We start from the raw sequence: 22,754 nt of genomic DNA, 5'->3' as shown, positions 1-22,754 counted from the left end.
TAAGACACACCTTCCTAATATTGAGTTGCACCCCCTTTTTCCTTCAGATCACCCTCTTTGTCGGGGCATTCACCCTCTGAATGGCACACATACAGAATCCAGGTCTCAATTGTCTCAGAGCTTAAAAATCCTCAAGGTTTCTTTAACGTGTCTCCACCCCTTCATCTTAGCTGAATTAACAGGTGACATCAATAAGGGATCATAGCCTTCACCTTGATTCACCTGGTCAGTCTGTGTTCCAAATGTTTTGTCCACTCAGTGTATAGTAAGAGAGACCACATTGCTATTGGAGTATGTGTGCATCTGTACGTACAGTACATACGTGTGCGCGTGTGTATAATTTCAGGGATCCAACATTAGGCATGATGTGTTCCATCTGGGTCCCGGCAGTAGTTATTGGACATGAGGACTCTACAAATACTAACTAGTTGAAGAAAGTGGCCATTCCACCACAATAACTGACGTTTTTCTGCATAGTTAAAAGGAAGATGGTAAAAGTTGTAGGTTGAATTCTAACTCTCTTGTGGTCCAAGTGAAGTGGTTGATCAAAGTTATAAGCGAAATAATTAGTATTCAGTTTACATTGCAAAATGATGACTCAATCCCTTTCCACACATTAGTGTACACTGGCACTGGTACATGGTAACTCTCACCCAAACATGAGCGCATTCTGTGAGACCAGCTTTTATCCTCTGGCCTGTGTTCATCTTGAACTGTTTGCCCTGATAAGTCTCCCTCTCTGTCTCCCTTTCTCACTCGCTCTCTGTCTTTGTCGCTGTCTATCTCTCTGTCTCACTACCCTCCCTCTTTCCCTTCCACTCTTGTCTTTCTCTCTCTCCCTCACACACAGTTTCCAGAGGTTAACAGTCTGCAGCTTTTGGCCACGTCCTTGTTGCTTCTTCCTGCTCCTCTATTCATCATCCTCTCGCCTCCTCTACGTAACAATTTGTCAGCCTACCACACCCTGTGCTCCCTCTGAAACTCACACTCCTGTAACCCCTGACCCTGAACAAAACCATTCTTCTTCCTGTTGTTTCCCCTGAGTGTTTTTTAAAACTCTCTGTCTCACGTTCTCAGTGTGTGTGTGTGTGTGTGTGTGTGTTTGTTTGTGTGTGCCTGTGTATATTGGATATATGAGCTCAAGTTTACACAAATCTCTCAAGATCGTCCCTACCCACTCTCTCTCTCTCTCTCTCTCTCTCTCTCTCTCCCTCTCTCTCTCGCTCTAACTCTAGCTCTCACTGTCTCTCTTTCTCTCTTTCTCTCTATATATCTTCCTCATTCTCTCTAGCGATCTCCTGCTCCCATGATGTGGGTATAAGAGGAGCAGGGAAGGAAATGTGTCCCCTTTCCCTAGCGAAGTCTGGAGTGACAGTAATTAGGCTTCTAGGGGGAACAATGGGACATAAATACACACACACACACATACACACACACCAAAGAATACCAAGATGACTGCTAATAATGACAGGGTAGTAGGGTCTAAAATTTCTCCGTTGTTTATTTGTAGTGCTGCGGTAATAGGCTACTGTGATTGTCATCCTTAGTGCCTAATATATCTGGAGTTTAAGACTGTATACCTGTGTACCTGTATACCTACCTATCATCTCTCTCCTAATCAAATCAACGTTTAATGATCGCGTACACAGTTTAGCAGATGTAAAAGCGAAATGCTTGTGTTTACCAGCTCGTTACAGTGCAGCAAAATCAAAGCTGATATGCATACCCTTACTACAATACTCAACACACCATGACACAGACAACTCCAGGAAGTCTCCGATGATTACTTTTTTGGCCAGTAGTTCTGAAAGTAGCTCTCGCAAGCCAAAAGTGGTCCCTGAAAATGGAGTACTACGTCACATATGTGCGGATATGTGCACTACGTCAGCGTCCTCTCTCTTTCGCTCTGCTGTAGGTGCATCATGGGCATCTTGCTGGCTGTCATTCATATGGCAAGGGATGAAACTCATTGCCTGAACTCGAATTGCTAGGGGGCTGGTCCCCGTCGGCGAAAATGCAGGGGAACTGGTGCAAGCGCAGCTTCAAACTAGGGATTTCATGGCTAACTGAGGTACGACAGTAATTCTTCTCATAGATTATGCATTTATGAACTACGGATTGACACATCCAGCCTAAAGTGGAAGATTTAAAAAAAAGACTTAATAAACGCTGAAGTTCCAGAGCATGTCTTTAACTGAATCCACGACATTGGAGTGGGAATATACGCCAGACTGATATACAAGCGTAGCTGAAAAGTGGCACCAATCCGTTAGGGCTGTATTTGAGAGAACACTTCAGTTGTGTGTCACGGAAACACTGTTCCCAAGAGGGTTGCTGCACTCTCTCAGTGGAATTTAATGATTCCCGTGTTGCTGTCCTACCCCCGACCCTGAACTCTCCCGTTGGCGGAGGAGTGGTGCGGACCTCAATTCAATTTACAGAGGCCTCTCACCCTCAGCATTTTGCCTGCCGCACTGCTAATGTACCTACCTCGCCTGTGTATGCTGGTGTGTCCGTGTGTTCCCTTCACCTATGCTTTCGTAAGCTGAACCCAGGGACGAGTGACAGGGTTATGCCGCCGGGACGTAAGATGCATTGTTGGAAAAAGAGCCGCGGTGACGAAGATGGCAGTTTCATGTCCAGACTCGCTGCTCAGAACACAACACAGAACAAAAGAGCTGCTGTTGTAATAATGATGGCCACAAACCCAAGGACAAGTGTCTCTAACAGGGTCTCAAAGGTTGAGCACTTGTTTCGTCTGCGTCTTGATAGAAACGCGCTACACAAACGGTTGTAAGACACAGGGAAAGCTTTATGCAAACTACTAAATCCATCAGAGAGAAGGGATATTTCCTCAGCCTCTTGCTCTCCTCTTTTTGACCTGTCGCGAGAGTTGTTTTGGCCGCAATCCCTCTGAGTGGCTGGAGGCAGAAGCTTTCAAAAGAATCCAGGCGTATTCTCTGCATTCCACCTGAAATGGACTCTGGCAGGATGACTAGCATTTAGCGCTGCATCCAGACCAGTCTCATTCACACTCATGCACACACTCACGCACACACACACACACACACACACACACACACACACACACACACACACACACACACACACACACACACACACATTCCCCCCTATACACATATTCCTATAATTACTACACACACAGGTCCTCGACCTCCTTGTAGTCAGGCGAGACTCGGCAGCCATCGTTGCCACATCAGTCAGAGTGTGTCCAGAGTCTGTTATAACCTAGCTATTGCTGCTACTTCTCCCATCTCTGCTTCCCTCTATGGGATAATCGAGTATGGGATTTATACTGAGAACTCACCCACTAATGGTAATGAGCCATGGGAGTCAGAGTACAGTGAGAGGATGCATTCCCGATTGCAACCTTTTCCCTATATAGTGCACTACTTTTGATCAGAGACCTATGAGCCCTGGTCAAAAGTAATGTAATATGAAGGGAATAGTCTGTTAATTGGGATTCAGCCCTAAACACTGGGACAATTAGGAGGTTCAGAGGAATAACAAGGTCTGAATCAGGGAGTGATAGGCAGACATACCAGCCAGGTCGCTCAAGATTCCCTTCGAAATTGGACGTCCATCCATGTCCCGAGATCTTCGGGAGACAACTACTAGAGGCAACGCTATTACCATCAAGTAGGCTTGGGTTTTGCCAGGGCGTTGTGGACGGGGATGGTGATGGACGTAAGGGGTCCGCCTCCGAAGGGTCATGTGTTCAATCCCAGTTTGGGATAGGGTGTAACTCTATCCCAAACCTTAACCCTTACCTTAACCATTCAGAATTAATTACTAAATTTAACCAGCCACAAGGAGCCTTGCTAGGAGGCTCAACTTATCAACCGTTGCAACCCAGGGTGTCAAGAACAACTTGAACATTTTAGGTTTGGAGCAACATCTACATTTGACGTTTGGAGAAACATGGATGAACGTCAAAATCTGAAGTAAAATAAGTCAAACCTTGAGATCACATACAGCCATTACAGAGATGCGAAAACTGAGGAGAGGAAACAGTGTAGGAGTACAAGGACACTTCTCTAGCTCTCCCCTGTCCACTTCACCTAGACCTGAGCGTCAGGGTGGGTGTATGGTTGATCCAGTCAGAGACAGGGTAGGGCAGGCGGACCAATTAGATGACAAGGGATGCCAGCCTGGACCAATGAGATAGTAGGGGAGGGCAGGTTGGACCACTCAAAGACAGGTGAGAGAAAGATGGACCAATCCGAAGGCAGGGCAGGGCAGGTGTAATGGTTTTCTTCCACTGAAGGAGAGGAGGACCAAAATGCAGCGTGGTTAGAGTTCAACATGTTTAATGAAGACCATACACGAGAACACTACAAAATAACAAATGTGAAAACCGAAACAGTCCTATCTGGTGCAATGACACAAAGACCGAAGACAACCACCCACAAAGTACCCACAGAATATGGCTGCCTAAATATGGTTCCCAATCAGAGGCAACGATAAACACCTGCCTCTAATTGAGAACCAATCTAGGCAACCATAGACTTACTTACATAAACACCTAGACTAGAAAACACCCCATAAACATACAAAACCCCTAGACCGGACAAAACACATAAATCCCCCATGTCACACCCTGACCTAACCAAAATAATAAAGAAAACAAAGATAACTAAGGCCAGGGCGTGACAGCAGGCTGGACCAATCAGATGGTACTAGGGCACACATATCTGCTGAGAGCCTGGAGGAGATCTAGGACAAAGGAAGTCAATACCTGAGACAGAGAACGGGATGAGACACCTGGGACAGGGCTCTGTATGTGTGTGTGTGAGTGAGTGTGAGTGTGCGTGTGTGAGTGTATGTGTGTCCGTGTGTGAGTGTATGTGTTTGTTAGCATGCGTGTGTGTGTGTGTGTGCATGCATGTGTGTGTGCGCGTGTGCGCGTGCGTATGTGTGTGTGTTGTGTGTGTGTGTTCATTTGGAGGCAAACACACTAGGGAGGGGAGAGGAGAGTGAGGCTTGAAGCAGCTACGGAAAATAAACAACTTGCATTGCTCTTTGAGTATGCTGTGTCTGCATTTGAAGTGCAAGTAAGAAGGAAAGCATTACAAGCAGGTGGCTCTTGAAATCTGTCTGCCCAATGTAAAGTATTATGGAACAGGTCTGCCATGTTGGTTCTGGTAAGGTGACATATTTTGTCATTGTATTTATTATGGATCCCCAAGGCAGCAGCTACTCTTCCTGGGGTCCAGCAAAATTAAGGCAGTTTAAACCATTTTAAAAACATTACAATACATTCACAGATTTCACAACACACTGTGTGCCCTCAGGCTCCTACTCCACCGCTACCACATATGTACAGTACAAAATCCATGTGTACTTGTGTGGATAGTGCGTATGTTATTGTGTGCGTGTGTATACATGTGTCTGTGCCTATGTTAGTGAGGCTTCACAGCCCCCGATGTTCCATAAGGTGATTTTCTATCGGTCGTATTATGGCTGCAAGACAGTGTTGCAGGTACGCGTCCAGAAATGGCCTCGCATTCCCCATTTAGTGCACTTATTTGACCCAAAACCTATGGGGGCATGTTGGATGAATATAAATAGACATGCTTTTTCTTTGCTCAAGAACTCGATAGCGTCTGTAGAAGCTGTCAGTGGTGATGCATGGTGACTACTTTATCCCAGTATCTAATAAATCATCCATTGTTTGCTCCCTTCACCCTACACTTGGCTGGGTCATTGTTTCTCTTCCTGCTACGTCTTGTTGTCACATCTTTATTGTTCCTACTGATCCGATGGGCAAACCTCTCTATCAAAACTGGCTCTCACAGTCTCACGACGGAGTTATACGTTCATCCATGTTTCTCAGACATCACGTTTAGGCATTAACACCGATTTTCTAAAGATTAGGGTTCAGTTTAGACATTAACTCCGAAATCTTGAGATTAGGCATTAACTCAGAATGGTTAAAGGGAAGGGTTAAGGTTTGAGATAGGCTAAACAAAAATCAAGAACATCTTTGCACTGCTGGAGTTGACCTTGCAACCTTTGAAATCAGATGCTTACACCCATCTGCCGTCCACATCCACAACACCCTAGCAAAACCGAAACCTACTTGAAGGTAAGAGCACTCACGGTTGCCCCTAGTGGCTGGGTTCCACCTCATCTCCCGACGTCCTCAGACATGGATGAACGTCGAATACTGACCTGTAATCATGGGTGACCTGGCTGCTCTATCACTGCCACCTCTCAAGTACTGTGGAAGATTCATGGTACATGGTACATACACGCACAAATGCACACGCAAATGCACAAAAATGCACACTCACGCATGGTGTGTGTGCATGACTTAAGCCTGACATGGTGCAGGTTTGATGCCTGGTCATGTAACCTTTCAGAGGCACAATTAACACCTGTCCCAGTGCTCATATGGCATGGTAATCCATGCAAACACATGGGTGACTGCTGTCTGACCTCAGCAAGGACACTAACTATCTCACAGAGAAAAGAGAGGGGAGAGGTGAGGAGAGAGGGACACACAGAGAGTCACACATAGAGAGATGAGAGAGACCGAGAGAGAGAGAGAGAGAGAGAGAGAGAGAGAGAGAGAGAGAGAGAGAGAGAGAGAAGCCTTGCTCTCACTGCAGCCCTCAGCTGATGTTTCCACAGTTTCACAAGCTATTGTGAAAAGGGAAATCCAGACGCGAGCTGCCCAGTGACGCGAGCCTACCAGACCAGCTAAAATACTTTTATGCTCGCTTCAGGCAAGCAACACTGAAGCATGCACGAGAGCACAGGCTGTTCAGGATGACTGTGTGATAATGCTCTCTCGGTAGCCAATGTGAGCAAGACCTTTAAACAGGTTAACATTCACAAAGCCGCAGGGCCAGACAGGGCGTGTACTCAAAGCATGCGCGGACCAACTGGTAAGTGTCTTCACTGACATTTTCAACCTCTCCCTGACCGAGTCTGTAATTCAAGCAGACCACCATAGTCCCTGTGATCACCGACAACAATGAGACAGCCAATAGGAAGGTCAGAGAACTGGCTGTGTGGTGAGGGGACAACAACCTCTCCCTCAATGTGAGCAAGACAAAGGAGCTGATCGTGGACTACAGGAAAAGGTGGGCCGAACAGGCCCCTATTAACATAGACGGGCTGTAGTGAAGCGGGTCGAGAGTTTCAAGATCCTTGGTGTCCACATCACCAACAAACTGGTCCAAACACACCAAGACAGTCGTGAAGAGGTCATGACAAAACCTTTTCCCCCTCAGGAGACTGAGCTGCACCACCGAGAGCATCCTGACGGGTTGCATCATCACCTGGTATGGAAACTGCTCGGCATCTGACAGTAAAGCGATACAGAGGGTAGAGCATACAGCCCAGTACATCACTGGGGCCAAGCTTACTGCCATCCAGGACCTATATAATAGGTGTGTAGGAGGAAAGCTCATAAAATTGTCAGAGACTCCAGTCACCCAAGTCATAGACTGTTTTCTCTGCTACCGCACGGCAAGCAGTACCGGAGCGCCAAGTCTAGGACCAAAAGGCTCCTCAACAGCGTTTACCCCCAAGCCATAAGACTGATGAACAATTAATCAAATGGCCACTGGACTATTACATTGACCCCCCATCCATTTGTTTTGTACACTGCTGCTACTCTTTGTTTATTATCTATGCATAGTCACTTCACACCTACCTACATGTACAAATCTAACCTGTACCCCTGCACACTGACTCAGTACCGGTACCCCCTGTATATAGCCTCGTTATTGTTATTTTATTGTGTTATTTTGTATTATATTTTACTTTCATTTTTTGGGTAAATATTTTCTGAACACGTCTCTAACACTGCACTGCTGGTTAAGGGCTTGTAAGGAATCATTTCACGGTAAGGTCTACACTTGTTGTATTCGGCGCATGTGACAAATAAAGTTCGATTTGATTTGACCTGCTATTGTTATGCTTTTATTAAGCCGTATATGAAAGGAACAAACAGGAAAAGAACCCTGCGGCATCTCATCCACAGCATGTCAAACCCACACACATACTAAACCCTTCACCTGCCACCAATTAAAACCTCACGGAATCACACATCAATACAACACGACTTTGACGGAACAAATTTTTCGACATAACTGGTTGTAACGGGTATCCATTTCTCTATCACAAAAGCTGTTTGCACATGCACAGACGATGAACATGTAATTCCCTGCCCCCCTGTCAAGCGCAGCTCTAGCTATAATAACCTAAACAAACACACAACGGTCTGGGAGAAGGATATTAGCGGAGTCTCCCTCCCCTTCCTCCCTCACAGCTTCTCCAAGTGTACTTTTCAAGGTGCGGGGCTTGGGTATCTCCATGGCAACAGGGAAGCAACCAGGAACAGAGGAGGGTGGAGAGTGTAGGGGGAGGGGGGTTGGAGGGTGGGCAGGCGGGTGGGCAGGCGGGCGGGCGGGTGGCAGACGGGGCTGCTGGGTAGGTTTTGGAACATTGTGACATTTCCCAGCAATGCCACGAACAGCTAGAGCTGAGGAAAGGGCTGGGCTCACTTCACAAGGAGTGTGTCTGTGTGTGTTTGTTGTGTGTGTTTGTGTGTGAGTGTGTGTCTTCCTGCCTGTGCGTGTGTGAGTGTGTGCATGTGTGTGTGTGTGTGTGTGTGTGTGTGTGTGTGTGTGTGTGTGTGTGTGTGTGTGTGTGTGGGAGAGGCTGAGGGCGATTCTACAAAGCCTTGAGGGCCTTCATGTGATGTACTGTAAATACCTGGTGAAAGATCTCCTCTCTCTCACACACACACACACACACACACACACACACACACACACACACACACACACACACACACACACACACACACACACACACACACACACACACACACAAACACAGGTGCAGTGTCTCTGTTAGTATTGCGAGGACCTCCAGGTGTTATTGGGCTGTTTTTACCTGCATGCACCCACACTGGCCCAGATATACAGTATCTCACCCTATCCATTTATCTCTCTCTCTCTCTCCCATTGTTGTTTTACTTTCTCTGCCTGCTCTGTCTCTCTCCATATCATACAACCCCATATTTCTCTCTCTCGTTCTCTCTCTTGTTTTGCCACACCGCAGGCAGTAGGTGGTAATGAGTTGACAGCCCAATCCTATAACGGATAATGAAGCCAGATGTAACACAGGTGCATGAAGTCACTGTGCGAGAGGAGAAAGGAGAGAGACAAGACCACACTGCACAGGTAACCTTGCAGAGCAGAGGTCACAATACACAAATGGAAAACAAAGCTCAAACATGGAACTCACTTTTCTTTTCTTCTCTTTTCGTGTACTTTACTTAATTTCCTAAACGTTTTAAAAGTTAAGATGTGGCAAGGTTCTGTATACCACAATGAAAGAGGATGCCTAAAGACTGGACATGAAACGTAGGGTGATTTATATTTGCCTTCGGTTGTGCTTTTTCATTCCCCTCCCGACCTTAGCCTTTCAGTTCCGTCTGCCGCCACGCAAGGCGATGTTGCACCACTGCTTATTCTGACTCCGGACGCTCACTGGATATTCAAAGTTTATGCAAGCTTTTCAGAATGGTGCACAGTGTTGGCGGCGTGACCAGTGAAACATGCACTCCAAACATAATTGATTCGGGAGAATAGTTTAAAGTTTCAAAACAACTTTTGTTCACTATTAAATTACTATTTCTCGGGTGGAAGGGGAAAGGTTGGTCATTTTCACAGATGTTCCTCTCGTTTATTTAAGCTGTCATGAACTGTCAATCAGTCGCAGCACGCCCAATGTTTTCAGAACTATCCTAATCTACCTCGCGCCTCCTTGCGTGAGTACAGTCAGAGAAATGTGTGGGCGCGCGTGTATGTGTATGTAGATTCGGGGAGTTGTCAGGAGCAGGAGCGAGAGAGAGAGAAAGAGTGTGTGTGAGCGAGTGAGATTGAGAAAGCGAGAGAGAGACAGAGAGAGGGAGGGGGAGGGGTTGAGAGAGAGAGAGAGAGAGCCTTCTCTCCCGGTGCACTTGGCAGTTAGTTGCGGGCTGCTGTGCTGTTGCTGTCGTGGCGGTGTGGCTAGTCGCGGGGAACTTTAGCACACTGGAGCCCGAAGTCCCACTCTCTCACCTGCGCAGTTCGGAGCTGCCATGGGTCTCGCGCCTGGATTGACTATTTTAATCATTCTTTCGGCCTTTCTGCACACGAGTGGCCTATATATCGCCAGTAGCGTAGGTACGTAAACGTGGGACTGTTTATGTTTACAATATTTTGCTGTTTCCCATACGCTGGGGGTCAATTGGGTAGACGCAACCTTCTGCGCGCCCAGCATAGTAGCCTGGGCTGTAGGCTGCAGCTACTGTATATACACACCCTAAAAACGTCCCCTTTCAACTTTGGTTTAGTGGATGGATCAAGGTTAGTGGATCAAGGTTCCGGATACTTTTCCCGGAGACTGCTCTCTCTCTGTGCTGTGTCAGGACAGGCAGTGTTGTTAAGTGTGCGTTTCTCTCTCTCCTCTCCTCATCCCGCTCCTGACGCGGGCGGGCGGTTTAGCATTTCGGACAGTCAGGGCAGGGGAATTCACTTTGGCTGTGAAAGGATGCAAGGATAGGTTTGTTGTCGGCGTTTGCCATGGAGTAACCTTATGTGATTAGGTGGAGATAGAAGCTATCGATTTGGTCACAAGAAGAGAAGGGTCGGGTGTTTTCGATTAGAAATGAACATCTAATCCCCGTTACATTAGAAAATAATACTAGTCCTAATAATAATAACAATATACATTGCAGGATAATAACATTGCACAGTGTACGCTTAGTATCCATATCTCACTCATGTTTTGCAGAAAACTTTTATTTAGTGACCATGGGAAAATTATATAGCCTACCAAAACATGTTGGGCTCTGTTATCATGGAATCAGATTGATAAAATCTTGCAGGAATCAAGTATGTGGTGCACCTCACCCTCGCCTGCTTATTTGCACCGATATTAAATAATGATCTCGGTTACACTCATTGTAGCCCAGTGATTCAAACAAAACACCATAATATGTATTATCTGTGTTAAGATATCTGTTTCGATAATAATCATGCAAGTGATATTGAGAAGGACAGCGGAGAGTCGTTAGAGTCACTGACGTGATCTAGTGCTGCGGCTTTGAGTAGAGAGTAGTGATATGTGGGCGAGGCGCAGCGTTCTGTCACTAGCGCCCCGGAGGGAGCGTCTCTCTCACGCGTCTAAAAGCTGCCTCCGAGGGAGGTGTCACTGTCAGTGTCACAGTTATATTGCGGTGCGTCGCCAAGAAAACGGCCTACAGTGCATTAAGACCTGATTACGGGGAAGAAATAATGATGGTGATGCAATAGGCTAAAATACATTATATTAATTAGGCTGCATGTCTCTCAAAATGTTAACTCCAATGTAACCAGACTTCCCACAGCAAAACAAGCTGACATTGACTACTCTCTTTCATCTGCTTGCTCTGCCCTCAGATTTAGCCTCACATTTAAGTGTTTTACCATTTTCTTTTCAGGACAACCAGGGCTACAAGTGGAATATAGCATGTACATAAACAGTTGCATTCATGAGTTTTATTGACAAAGGTCAATACAAATTTGGTCAGCCAATCAAAAACCTGATAAAAAAATGAATGTATAAGAATGCTGAAAGTATGGATATTGTTTGCTCATTGGGAAATTAATATTTCATTGCTTGCTGTTTGGGGTTTTAGGCTGGGTTTCTGTACAGCACTTTGAGATATCAGCTGATGTACGAAGGGCTATATAAATACATTTGATTTGATTTGATTTGATATCATACTATTCAGTGTCAACTTAGAGTTTGTGATAGCAACTATGTGAACTTATAACAGTATTATAGACACGTCCTGGGATTTCCTATGATCTTCTATGTAGAACCCCTTACCTTCGACTCTTGTGTGGCTTGTGAGTGTCATAGAGCAAACAGCACGCAGCCCATCAAGGACGTGGGGATGCATCTGGGTTCAGGGGTGGGGTGTGTATGTTTGTGTGTCTCTGTGTTGGGCAGGCTTATCTGTTTGAAGTCCATGCATATTTTCTCTGTGATCAAGAAGGGATGCAATTAGGAACAGAACATGACATCTCTAACGTAACCCCTCCCCTTTTCCCTAATTCTCTTTCCCAACTCTGCCTATCTCTCTCTGTCTAATTTTCTTATTCTCTCTCATTCCTGCCCTTTCCTATCCTCCTCATCTCCCCCTTCTCCATCCCTTCCTCATCTCCCGCTTATCCTCCCTCTGCATTCCTCTCTCACCTCTTCTCTCCTTCTTCTCCTCTCCCATCCTATCTCTCCCACCAACCTCTCTCCTCCTCTACTCCCTTCTCCTCTGCACTCCCTCACCACCATCCACCTATTCCCCTGTCCTTCTCCCTCTCTCCCTCCCCCGCTCCCCGCCTCCACCTGTCCCACTTGTCGCTCTCCACCCTCTCCTCCCACCACCCTTTCTCCCTCATTTCCTATCCACCTGTCCCTCTTCCCATCTCTCCCCTCCTCCAACCTTCAGACTCCCTGCAGCATGTCCTGGGGGAGTATGGACTGGTGAGGCCCGTGAGCGTGGACGCAGACGGCCGCTTCCTGTCCCACGCCGTGTCGGCCGGCCGGCCGGGGGTGGGGGCGGGGCAGCCCCATAGGCGCTGGAGGAGGGAGACCGGAGAGAACGGGGGAGGAGGAGGAGATGAAGAAAGAGAGGAAATGTACGAGGAGGATGGAGGGCCCCGACACAGACAGCTTTACTACAACGTCACCGTCTTCGGCCGGGAGTTCCACCTGCGTCTGCGGCACAATGCGCGACTGGTGGCCCCCGGAGCCAAGATGGAGTGGCACGATGATAACGACAGCAACGGGACAGCCACACGCTCCGAGCCACTGCAGGGAGACTGTTTCTACGTGGGTGACGTCACAGACACGCCCGGAGCCACCGTAGCAATCAGCAACTGCGACGGCCTGGTGAGTTTGGGTTGTTTGGGTTAATGACTGTGTCCACTGTGAACAGCGCCCATCTAATTGTCTCTTAACACTGTTTCAGTTCTGTACTGAGTTTGACATTCGTCCCGCTCAAGTTTACTGCGCTGTATAGAATTTCCTGTGCGGTTCTTATTGCTGATTGGTGGTGCTTTATCGAGCTCTGTGCTTTATGAAAATCTAGCTAATTTGACTGGATGCATTGCATTGGTGATGTTTCTGTTTTTGTCAAATCTGTTTTTGCTGTTCAGGACTGTGTAAGGATGTTTCTCTCAATTTAGATGGCCTGGAAGGCCTGTGGAGTGAGGTTATGAGTCGCCATTCCTATCCCAATCTTTAGATTGTGTGTGCTTATGTGTCAACGACTGCGAGAGACAGAGAGAGAGAGAGCGAGAGAGGAGCCATGTCCGAGTTTCCATAGGAACGCCCAGTGCGTAGACAGAGAGAGAGACAGAGAGAGAGAGGAAGAGCGAGAGCAAGAGAGAGAGAGAGAGAGAGAGGAAGAGCGAGAGCAAGAGAGAGAGAGAGAGAGAGAGAGAGAGAGAGAGGAAAGAGAAAGAACTCTACTGTGTAACCCCTTGACTTCTCTCTGGTGACTCAGCATGCTTCCTGGTTGACCCCAGGGTTCAGAGGTCATGGAGGGGTCATGTTGCTATTTTGTTGATGCTCCTCGGTGAGGCCCACACGACGTGTGTAGTAGCTGAGTTGTGTTCTACTTGACTCCACTTTCCACTCAGTCGAAGTCAAGAGAGAGGAGACACTGAAGTTTGTTATACAGATGTCATTTGATATATTGAAATAGGCTATGTGATTTGCTTGAGTGTGTTTATTGAAATGATCAAATCAAAAGATTAAGAGTTAGTTGTATTTCTGTTGTCAATGCAATGTTAGGTAGGTATTTTGAAGACTAAATGGAGTGAGCGAATGGTTTGAAATGTCATGCATGGATATTTGGTCTGTGTTTTTGTCTCGGGGGGTGGAGGAGAGGGAGGCCCCAATGACCTGCATTTTTTGTCTCTGTGGGACTGTGTATGTGTGTTTGACTTGCCTGCAGAGAAGAGAGGAGGAGAAGAGGAGGACAGGACCCCTCCTCTTAGGGAATAAGAAGAGGAGAAGGGAGGGAAAGAAGAGAAGGGAGGAGGAGAAGAGGAGGACATGACCCCTTCTTTTAGGGAATAAGAAGAGGAGAAGGGAGGGAAAGAAGAGAAGGGAGGAGGAGAAGAGGAGGACAGGACCCCTCCTCTTAGGGAATAAGAAGAGGAGAATGAAGGGAAAGAAGAGAAGGGAGGAGGAGAAGAGGAGGACAGGACCCCTCCTCTTAGGGAATAAGAAGAGGAGAAGGGAGGGAAAGAAGAGAAGGGAGGAGGAGAAGAGGAGGACAGGACCCCTCCTCTTAGGGAATAAGAAGAGGAGAAGGGAGGGAAAGAAGAGAAGGGAGGAGGAGAAGAGGAGGACAGGACCCCTCCTCTTAGGGAATAAGAAGAGGAGAAGGGAGGGAAAGAAGAGAAGGGAGGAGGAGAAGAGGAGGACAGGATCCCTCCTCTTAGGGAATAAGAAGAGGAGAAGGGAGGGAAAGAAGAGAAGGGAGGAGAGGATGTTCCTTCATTAGACCATTGTTCATTAGTCGACAGCCAACAACTGGAGCCGTTTAGAGCTGAGTACACTGGGGACCCTTTGACCAGCTGAGAGAGCAGGCACCCAGCCAGCAGCCAGACAGCCAGCCAGTAGCCAGCCAATATACTGCCAGCATGGGCACAAGGGGCAGGCCCTACACCACCTCTCTGCTCTGGCCTTCCCCCAGCTCACTGCCTGGCCACTAGCCACAATCCAGAGAGAGGGGAAAGGGAGAGAGAAAAGGAGAGAAAGGGAGAGTGAGGAGATGGGAATGAAGGGAGTGGCAGAGAGGAGAGGGGTGAAGGAAAAGACAGGGAGGGAGAAAAAGAGACAGAAGGGGAGCCAAAGCAGAGTGCAGAGAAACCAAGAGACAAGGAGAGAGACAGGGAGAGAGGAGAGAGAGAGAGAATGAGAGCAAGGCTGGTGTGGAAAAATGAATGGTCTTTGAGGTGAATTGGTTTCTTGTGAAGAACGCCTATGTGATCAACTGGTGAGGTCTTGTTGAGTAGTTGAGGAGAGGCGGCACAGTGGGGGAAAGGGCGTTGGAGATGGTGGTCATGTGGTGGTGGGGTAAAGGAAAATTAAATTACAGATTGACTGTAGTATGCCCCTTCCCTCAGACTCCCCCACATGTGGGACAGAATTTATTTTAGTGGAAGAATTTCAGTACAGAAATCATATCCTAAACTTACCTAACCTAGCCTCTTGGAATATTTTATACATCCGTGTGTGTGTGTATGTGTGTGTGTGTGTGTGTGTGTTTATAAACCTCGTCCCACTAATGGCTTTCCCCCTGGCCTAGCATACTCGGTCAAAGCTAAAGAAGCTGTTCGAAGTGTGTGTGTGTCATTCTCTGCTCTCCTGTATACATTAGAAAGACAGCCAGGCTGGAGAAAGAGAGAGCGCGCGTGTGTGTGTTTGGGGATTTTTCCGTAGCAGAGGGAGAGAGAGAGAGCAAAAGATAGAGAGAGAGAGAGAAAGAGAGATGTGGAATGTACAGTAGAGTGTGTTAGCCCAGAGGAGAAGAGAGGAAAAGCAGTTCCTGCTGTTCTTCTGTTTCCTGCCACCACTGTTCTCCTCCTCCTAGCCCAGACCACAGACAGAGAGAGGGGGATAGGGGGAGGAGGAAGAGAAAGAGGAGGGAAAGGGAGAGAGAGAGGAGGGAGGGAAAGGGAAAGGGAGAGAGAGGAGGGATAAACAGAGCGAGAAAGAGGTCTGTATTAACTTGAACTGATTGCCTGATCCCAACACAAGTTTGTACATATGTTTTGTACTGTAAACTATTAAATAAAATAGCAGTCTTCATAAAGACATATATTCTCACAGCCATCTAAACTTACATTCCAGATGGACCAGGCTTGAGATAATCAGAGGGTGCAGCCAAATGATAGGGCGGCATTGTGTTGCCGTGGGAACATAGAGTCAGGCAGGTATACAGGTATGGATTCAGCCAATAGCAAGGCCCGGAGAGGGAGAGAGGGAGTACTTCATTGGCTGGAACTGGAAGCTGGGCAGAGAGCATAAAATCACATATAGAACTGATGATTTATGGGGTCTCTATGGGTCCCAGACCTTTCTCTAATGTACGTCTCAACCTAACAATCAGACAGATAGAAAGACAGATTGACAAAAGGATAGACGGGCGGTGGATGGCAGACCTGTCATCATCCCTGCTAACCTTTAGCAACAGGTGGGAGAACACCTGGACAGCAGAGACATGTATTACACCCACACACAAGTCGCACACACACACGCACGCACGCACGCACGCACGCACGCACGCACGCACGCACGCACGCACGCACGCACACACACACACACACACACACACACACACACACACACACACACACACACTGTCTCCAGCATATGGCAGATACAGTACATGCATGGTGAAACAAGTGTTGGGCTCAATTCGGAATTGATTTGAGAATGCCTCAAATTCTAATTCCATTGTTGAATTGGAATTGAATTTGCATTGAAGTAGTAAACAGGTTGTGATGACTTGAGTTAATTGTATTGAGAGCATGTATTTGCTGAATGAATATATAGTGCAATTTATTGGGCCACTTTTGTGTCAGGTTTTGCTGAAAGAGTTTACAGGTGAATAGTGTTTACGGTTATGGGAAATGTGTGTGTGTGTTTTTGGGAATGACGTAAGGCTATATGGGTTTTTGTGCTACAGGAACCTGTTTTTGTGTTTAAGAAATCGAGGAAATCTGTAAAGGGAATAGAATTGAATTCAGTGACATTAAATTAAATTAAATTGCCTCTTCTATTCTATATTTAGGTGTAGTCTATAGAAATATACAGGTAACAGCCAAAATAAAGGAAACACCAACATAAAGTGTCTTAATAGGGTGTTGGGCCACCAGGAGTCTGAACAGCTTCAATGCACCTTGGCATAGATTCTTCAAGGAGGGACGTGACACCATTCTTCAATAAAAAAATTAAATCATTTTATGTTTTGTTGAAGGAGGTGGGAAACTGTCTCAGGTGCCACTACAGAATCTCCCATAGGTTTCCCATTGGGTTGAGATCTGGTAACTGAGAGGGCCATGGCATATGTGTCACGTTCGTCATAACGACGAGACCAAGGCGCAGCGTGATAAGAATACATTCTTTTTTTAATTACACAAAGAACACTAAACAAACGACAGTATAAGACATGAGTGCTGACAGGCAACTACACATAGACAATAACCCACAAAACCAAAATGGACAATGGCAACCTAAATAGGATCCCCAATCAGAGACAACGATAAACAGCTGCTTCTGATTGGGGACCAATTCAGGCCACCATAGACCTACATTTACCTAGACAATACCAAAAACCCACAGATATACAAAAAACCCTAGACAAGACAAAAACACACATACCACCCTCGTCACACCCTGACCTAACCAAAATAATAAAGAAAACAAAGATAACCAAGGTCAGGGTGTGACGATATGGTTTAAATCGTTTTCTTGCTCATCAAACCATTCAGTTACCAATCGTGCCCTGTGGCTGGGTCCATTGTCATCCTGTGGGAGCATAGCCATTGTAGCCAAAATAATGGCCCGCCCAGCATTTTTATACAGTACATGACCCTAAGCATGATGGGATGTTAATTTCTTAATTTACTAAGGAATCAGACATTTGTGGAAGAACCTGCTTTCAATATACTTTGTATCCCTCCATTGTGACTCGTCTCAGGAAACTCGGCGTATGCCGGCGCGTCACTACTTCACAGGAGCGCCATTTGAGCGTAATCATTTTTTTACTCATCAAAACAGAATAACTATTTTTTTTTTTTTACATATGCATAACCATGGTAGCAATTGAAAGAGAACAGTTTGCAGATTGTGGGTCAATTATTGGACCAAAGGTGAGGACACATGAGTCCACCTGACACAAGACTGAATCCAACATTACCCTGTTGATATGAAGTGCATTCCACATTTACTGTACTTTTCACAGCATTTGTCCATAACGTCATTTGAAAATACTCTCGATGCATTCAGTAACACAATAAGACTATTCCTTGACATTTTGGAGTATGTGCAGGATGAGAAAAAAAAAACTATTCCAAGGGCTTGAGTGAGAGGTGTCTCAAAGTGGCCACACACCTCTCCAAACTGTGCACAGTTCCGAAATCATTTCAATGCCTTCAACTATAAGGTGCTTTTAAAAATATTTTTTTTTTAGCTCTCTTAGCTTTGCCATTGAGGAACTGAAGCAAGCACACTTTTTTTGTTGTTGTATGGGAGCACAGCCCTGTGTCCCCACCATCACACAATTACTGTTGTTTGTACAGGAACACAGCCCTGTGTCGCCACCATCACACAATTACTGTTGTTTGTACAGGAACACAGCCCTGTGTCCCCACCATCACACAATTACTGTTGTTTGTACAGGAGCACAGCCCTGTGTCCCCACCATCACACAATTACTGTTGTTTGTACAGGAGCACAGCCCTGTGTCCCCACCATCACACAATTACTGTTGTTTGTACAGGAGCACAGCCCTGTGTCCCCACCATCACACAATTACTGTTGTTTGTACAGGAGCACAGCCCTGTGTCCCCACCATCACACAATTACTGTTGTTTGTACAGGAACACAGCCCTGTGTCCCCACCATCACACAATTACTGTTGTTTGTACAGGAGCACAGCCCTGTGTCCCCACCATCACACAATTACTGTTGTTTGTACAGGAACACAGCCCTGTGTCCCCACCATCACACAATTACTGGTGTTTGTACAGGAACACAGCTCTGTGTCCCCACCATCACACAATTACTGTTGTTTGTACAGGAACACAGCCCTGTGTCCCCACCATCACACAATTACTGTTGTTTGTACAGGAGCACAGCCTTGTGTCCCCACCATCACACAATTACTGTTGTTTGTACAGGAACACAGCCCTGTGTCCCCACCATCAGTTACTGTGGTTGTTAACACAGCCCTGTGTCCCCACCATCACACAATTACTGTTGTTAGTTCAGGAACACAGCCTTGTGTCCCCACCATCACACAATTACTGTTGTTTGTACAGGAACACAGCCCTGTGTCGCCACCATCACACAATTACTGTTGTTTGTACAGGAACACAGCCCTGTGTCCCCACCATCACACAATTACTGTTGTTTGTACAGGAACACAGCCCTGTGTCCCCACCATCACACAATTACTGTTGTTGTTTACCCAATCTAAAAACATTCCATCATGTTGAAGGCTTAATCTATTGCCAGCATGGCTAGCTACAATATGTTATAAAATCTGATTTTACAGGGTTAGGCTTTCAAACGGCACTTCAGACTAAGAGATTGTCATTTTGATTACGCATAGAATGGAGTCATGAGTGCATTCAAGCGTGTGTTCCGTGACTAATTTCCTTCGCAATATGTCAAACATTCTGTTCAGGACAACCCAGGGTATAACGCATGTCATCTTTGTAACGGTGGATCAAACACATTGATCATGAATGTTGATACTGTAAATAACACGATTTTTCAAATATGCACATTTGGACTCGTGGGTGTGTGGTTTGCTGGTATGACATCAAAGTGGTATTTATATATTATGATCTTCAACAACTCATCTTTCAGAACACATTTCCCTCAGTCAGGCAGCAACAAATGTGCAAATGTAGCCTAATTCGCTGGAGGGTTGGGGGCATCTTCTTGTCTTGCTCGCTTCTCAAGTTTATAACGGCTGTTAGTCAAAACCCATGCAGCGCTGCGACGCAAAGCACCTAAGTTCCTATTAAGGTGCTTGTTAATGACACGGGATGACAGTGTCTGTGAGTGGAAAGGGCTACAATTAATGATAGAGGGGAAAAAAACCTGTATGTGGATATTCTTAGTAGAGGTCGACCGATTAATCGGCATGGCTGATTAATTAGGGCCGATTTCAAGTTTTCATAACAATCGGTAATCGGCATTTTTGGACGCCGATTATGGCCGATTACATTGCACTCGATGAGGAGACTGAGTGGCAGGCTGACCACCTGTTACACGAGTGCAGCAAGGAGCCAGGGTAAGTTGCTAGCTAACATTAAATTGATCTTATAAAAAACAATCAATCTTCACATAATCACTAGTTAACTACACATGGTTGATGATATTACTAGTTTAACTAGCTTGTCCTGCATTTCATGTAATCAATGCGGTGCCTGTTAGTTTATCAGCTAATCACAGCATACTTCGCCAAACGGGGGATGATTTAACAAAAGCGCATTCGCGAAAAAGCACAATCGTTGCACGAATGTACCTAACCATAAACATCAATGCCTTTCTAAAAATCAATACACAGAAGTACACTGCTCAAAAAAATAAAGGGAACACTAAAATAACACATCCTAGATCTGAATGAATGAAATATTCTTATTAAATACTTTTTTCTTTACGTAGTTGAATGTGCTGACAACAAAATCACACAAAAATTATCGATGGAAATCAAATTTATCAACCCATGGAGGTCTGGATTTGGAGTCCCACTCCAAATTAAAGTGGAAAGCCACACTACAGGCTATCCAACTTTGATGTAATGTCCTTAAAACAAGTCAAAATGAGGCTCAGTAGTGTGTGTGGCCTCCACGTGCCTGTATGACCTCCCTACAACGCCTGGGCATGCTCCTGATGAGGTTGCGGATGGTCTCCTGAGGGATCTCCTCCCAAACCTGGACAAAAGCATCCGCCAACTCCTGGACAGTCTGTGGTGCAATGTGGCGTTGGTGGATGGAGCGAGACATGATGTCCCAGATGTGGTCAATGGATTCAGGTCTGGGGAACGGGCGGGCCAGTCCATAGCATCAATGCCTTCCTCTTGAAGGAAGGCACATGAGGTCTAGCATTGTCTTGCATTAGGAGGAACCCAGGGCCAACCGCACCAGCATATGGTCTCACAAGGGGTCTGAGGATCTCATCTCGGTACCTAATGGCAGTCAGGCTACCTCTGGCGAGCACATGGAGGGCTGTGCGGCCCTCCAAAGAACTGCCACCCCACACCATGACTGACCCACCGCCAAACCGGTCATGTTGGAGGATGTTGCAGGCAGCAGAACGTTCTCCACGGCGTCTCCAGACTTTGTCACGTCTGTCACATGTGCTCAGTGTGAACCTGCTTACATCTGTGAAGAGCACAGGGTGCCAGTGGCGAATTTGCCAATCTTGGTGTTCTCTGGCAAATGCCAAACGTCCTGCACTGTGTTGGGCTGTAAGCACAACCCCCACCTGTGGACTTCGGGCCCTCATACCACCCTCATGGAGTCTGTTTCTGACCGTTTGAGAAGACACATGCACATTTGTGGCTTGCTGGAGGTAATTTTGCAGGGGTCTGGCAGTGCTCCTCCTGCTCCTCCTTGCACAAAGGCGGAGGTAGCGGTCCGGCTGCTGGGTTGTTGCCCTCATACGGCCTCCTCCACGTCTCCGGATGTACTGGCCTGTCTCCTGGTAGCACCTCCATGCTATGGACACTACGCTGACAGACACAGCAAACCTTCTTGCCACAGCTCGCATTGATGTGCCATCCTGGATGAGCTGCACTACCTGAGCCACTTGTGTGGGTTGTAGACTCCGTCTCATGCTACCACTAGAGTGAAAGCACCGCCAGCATTCAAAAGTGACCAAAACATCAGCCAGGAAGAATAGGAACTGAGAAGTGGTCTGTGGTCACCACCTGCAGAACCACTCCTTTATTGGGGGTGTCTTGCTAATTGCCTATAATTTCCACCTGTTGTCTATTCCATTTGCACAACAGCATGTGGAATTTATTGTCAATCAGTGTTGCTTCCTAAGTGGCCAGTTTGATTTCACAGAAGTGTGATTGACAGAGTTACATTGTGTTGTTTAAGTGTTCCCTTTATTTTTTTGAGCAGTATATATTGTTTTAAACCTATATATTTAGTTAAAAGAAATTCATGTTAACAAGCAATATTAACTAGGGAAATTGTGTCACTTCTCTTGCGTTCATTGCACCCAGAGTCAGGGTATATGCAACAGCGAACTAATTTGCGAAATAACATTGAAGGTTGTGCAATGTAAACAACAATATTTAGACTTACGGTTGCTGCCGTTCGATAAAATACGGAACGGAACGGTATTGGCTTTTTTGGTCCTCCAATAATTGGTATCTGTATCGGCGTTGAAAAATCATAATCGGTCGACCTCTAATTCTTAGTTATTAAATTTCCTTAATCACTTCAATTCTGTTCAATATGGGGAAAATACTACAGTTCCCAGCGTGCATTAGTTTAACCTTCAAGTTGTTCCTCAAGTTGCCCGAGGCCCTCAAAAAGAAGCCCAGAAAATGAAATGGTTGACGCCTGCATATGCGGAGTTCGGCGCAAGACGACCATTATACCCGATTACGTATTTCTGTGAACGTGCTTAGCTAGCCAACGTCGCCATGATATCACCTACAAGTTTGATCTGGGATTTCTATTGGAGACACAGTTTTAGCCTATCTTCATACTCTTACATCTTTGACTAAGGTTTCCAGAAAACATATATCCTTTGGTATCTGGAAGTGTGACCTGTCAGATTCAATAAAACTCATGTTCTGTGACTGAGTGGGATTTCTCTGAATTGCACTGAATTAAATTCCACTTCCTGTCACTCAAACTCAAATTCTATATCCTGTGGGGTGTGGCCAATTCAATTCAAATTTCAACTAA

At 46.2% G+C, this 22,754-nt stretch overlaps 1 protein-coding gene across 1 annotated transcript in view; it reads left to right on the top strand.

The window, feature by feature from the left end:
• Positions 1-9,986: 9,986 nt before the first annotated feature.
• Positions 9,987-22,754, top strand: part of LOC115130523 (A disintegrin and metalloproteinase with thrombospondin motifs 2-like) — a 196,666-nt gene continuing 183,898 nt past the window's right edge. The window contains exons 1-2 of the mRNA XM_029661760.2: positions 9,987-10,211; positions 12,521-12,963. Of these exons, the coding sequence (XP_029517620.1) occupies positions 10,127-10,211; positions 12,521-12,963 (528 nt within the window). The 5' untranslated portion in view covers positions 9,987-10,126. The remainder of the gene's footprint in view (positions 10,212-12,520; positions 12,964-22,754) is intronic.

This window comes from Oncorhynchus nerka, linkage group LG6, assembly GCF_034236695.1.
Source record: "Oncorhynchus nerka isolate Pitt River linkage group LG6, Oner_Uvic_2.0, whole genome shotgun sequence".
Classification (NCBI taxonomy): domain Eukaryota; kingdom Metazoa; phylum Chordata; class Actinopteri; order Salmoniformes; family Salmonidae; genus Oncorhynchus; species Oncorhynchus nerka.
Note: the sequence above shows the minus strand (reverse complement) of the source record. Positions and strands in the feature narration are given on the sequence as shown.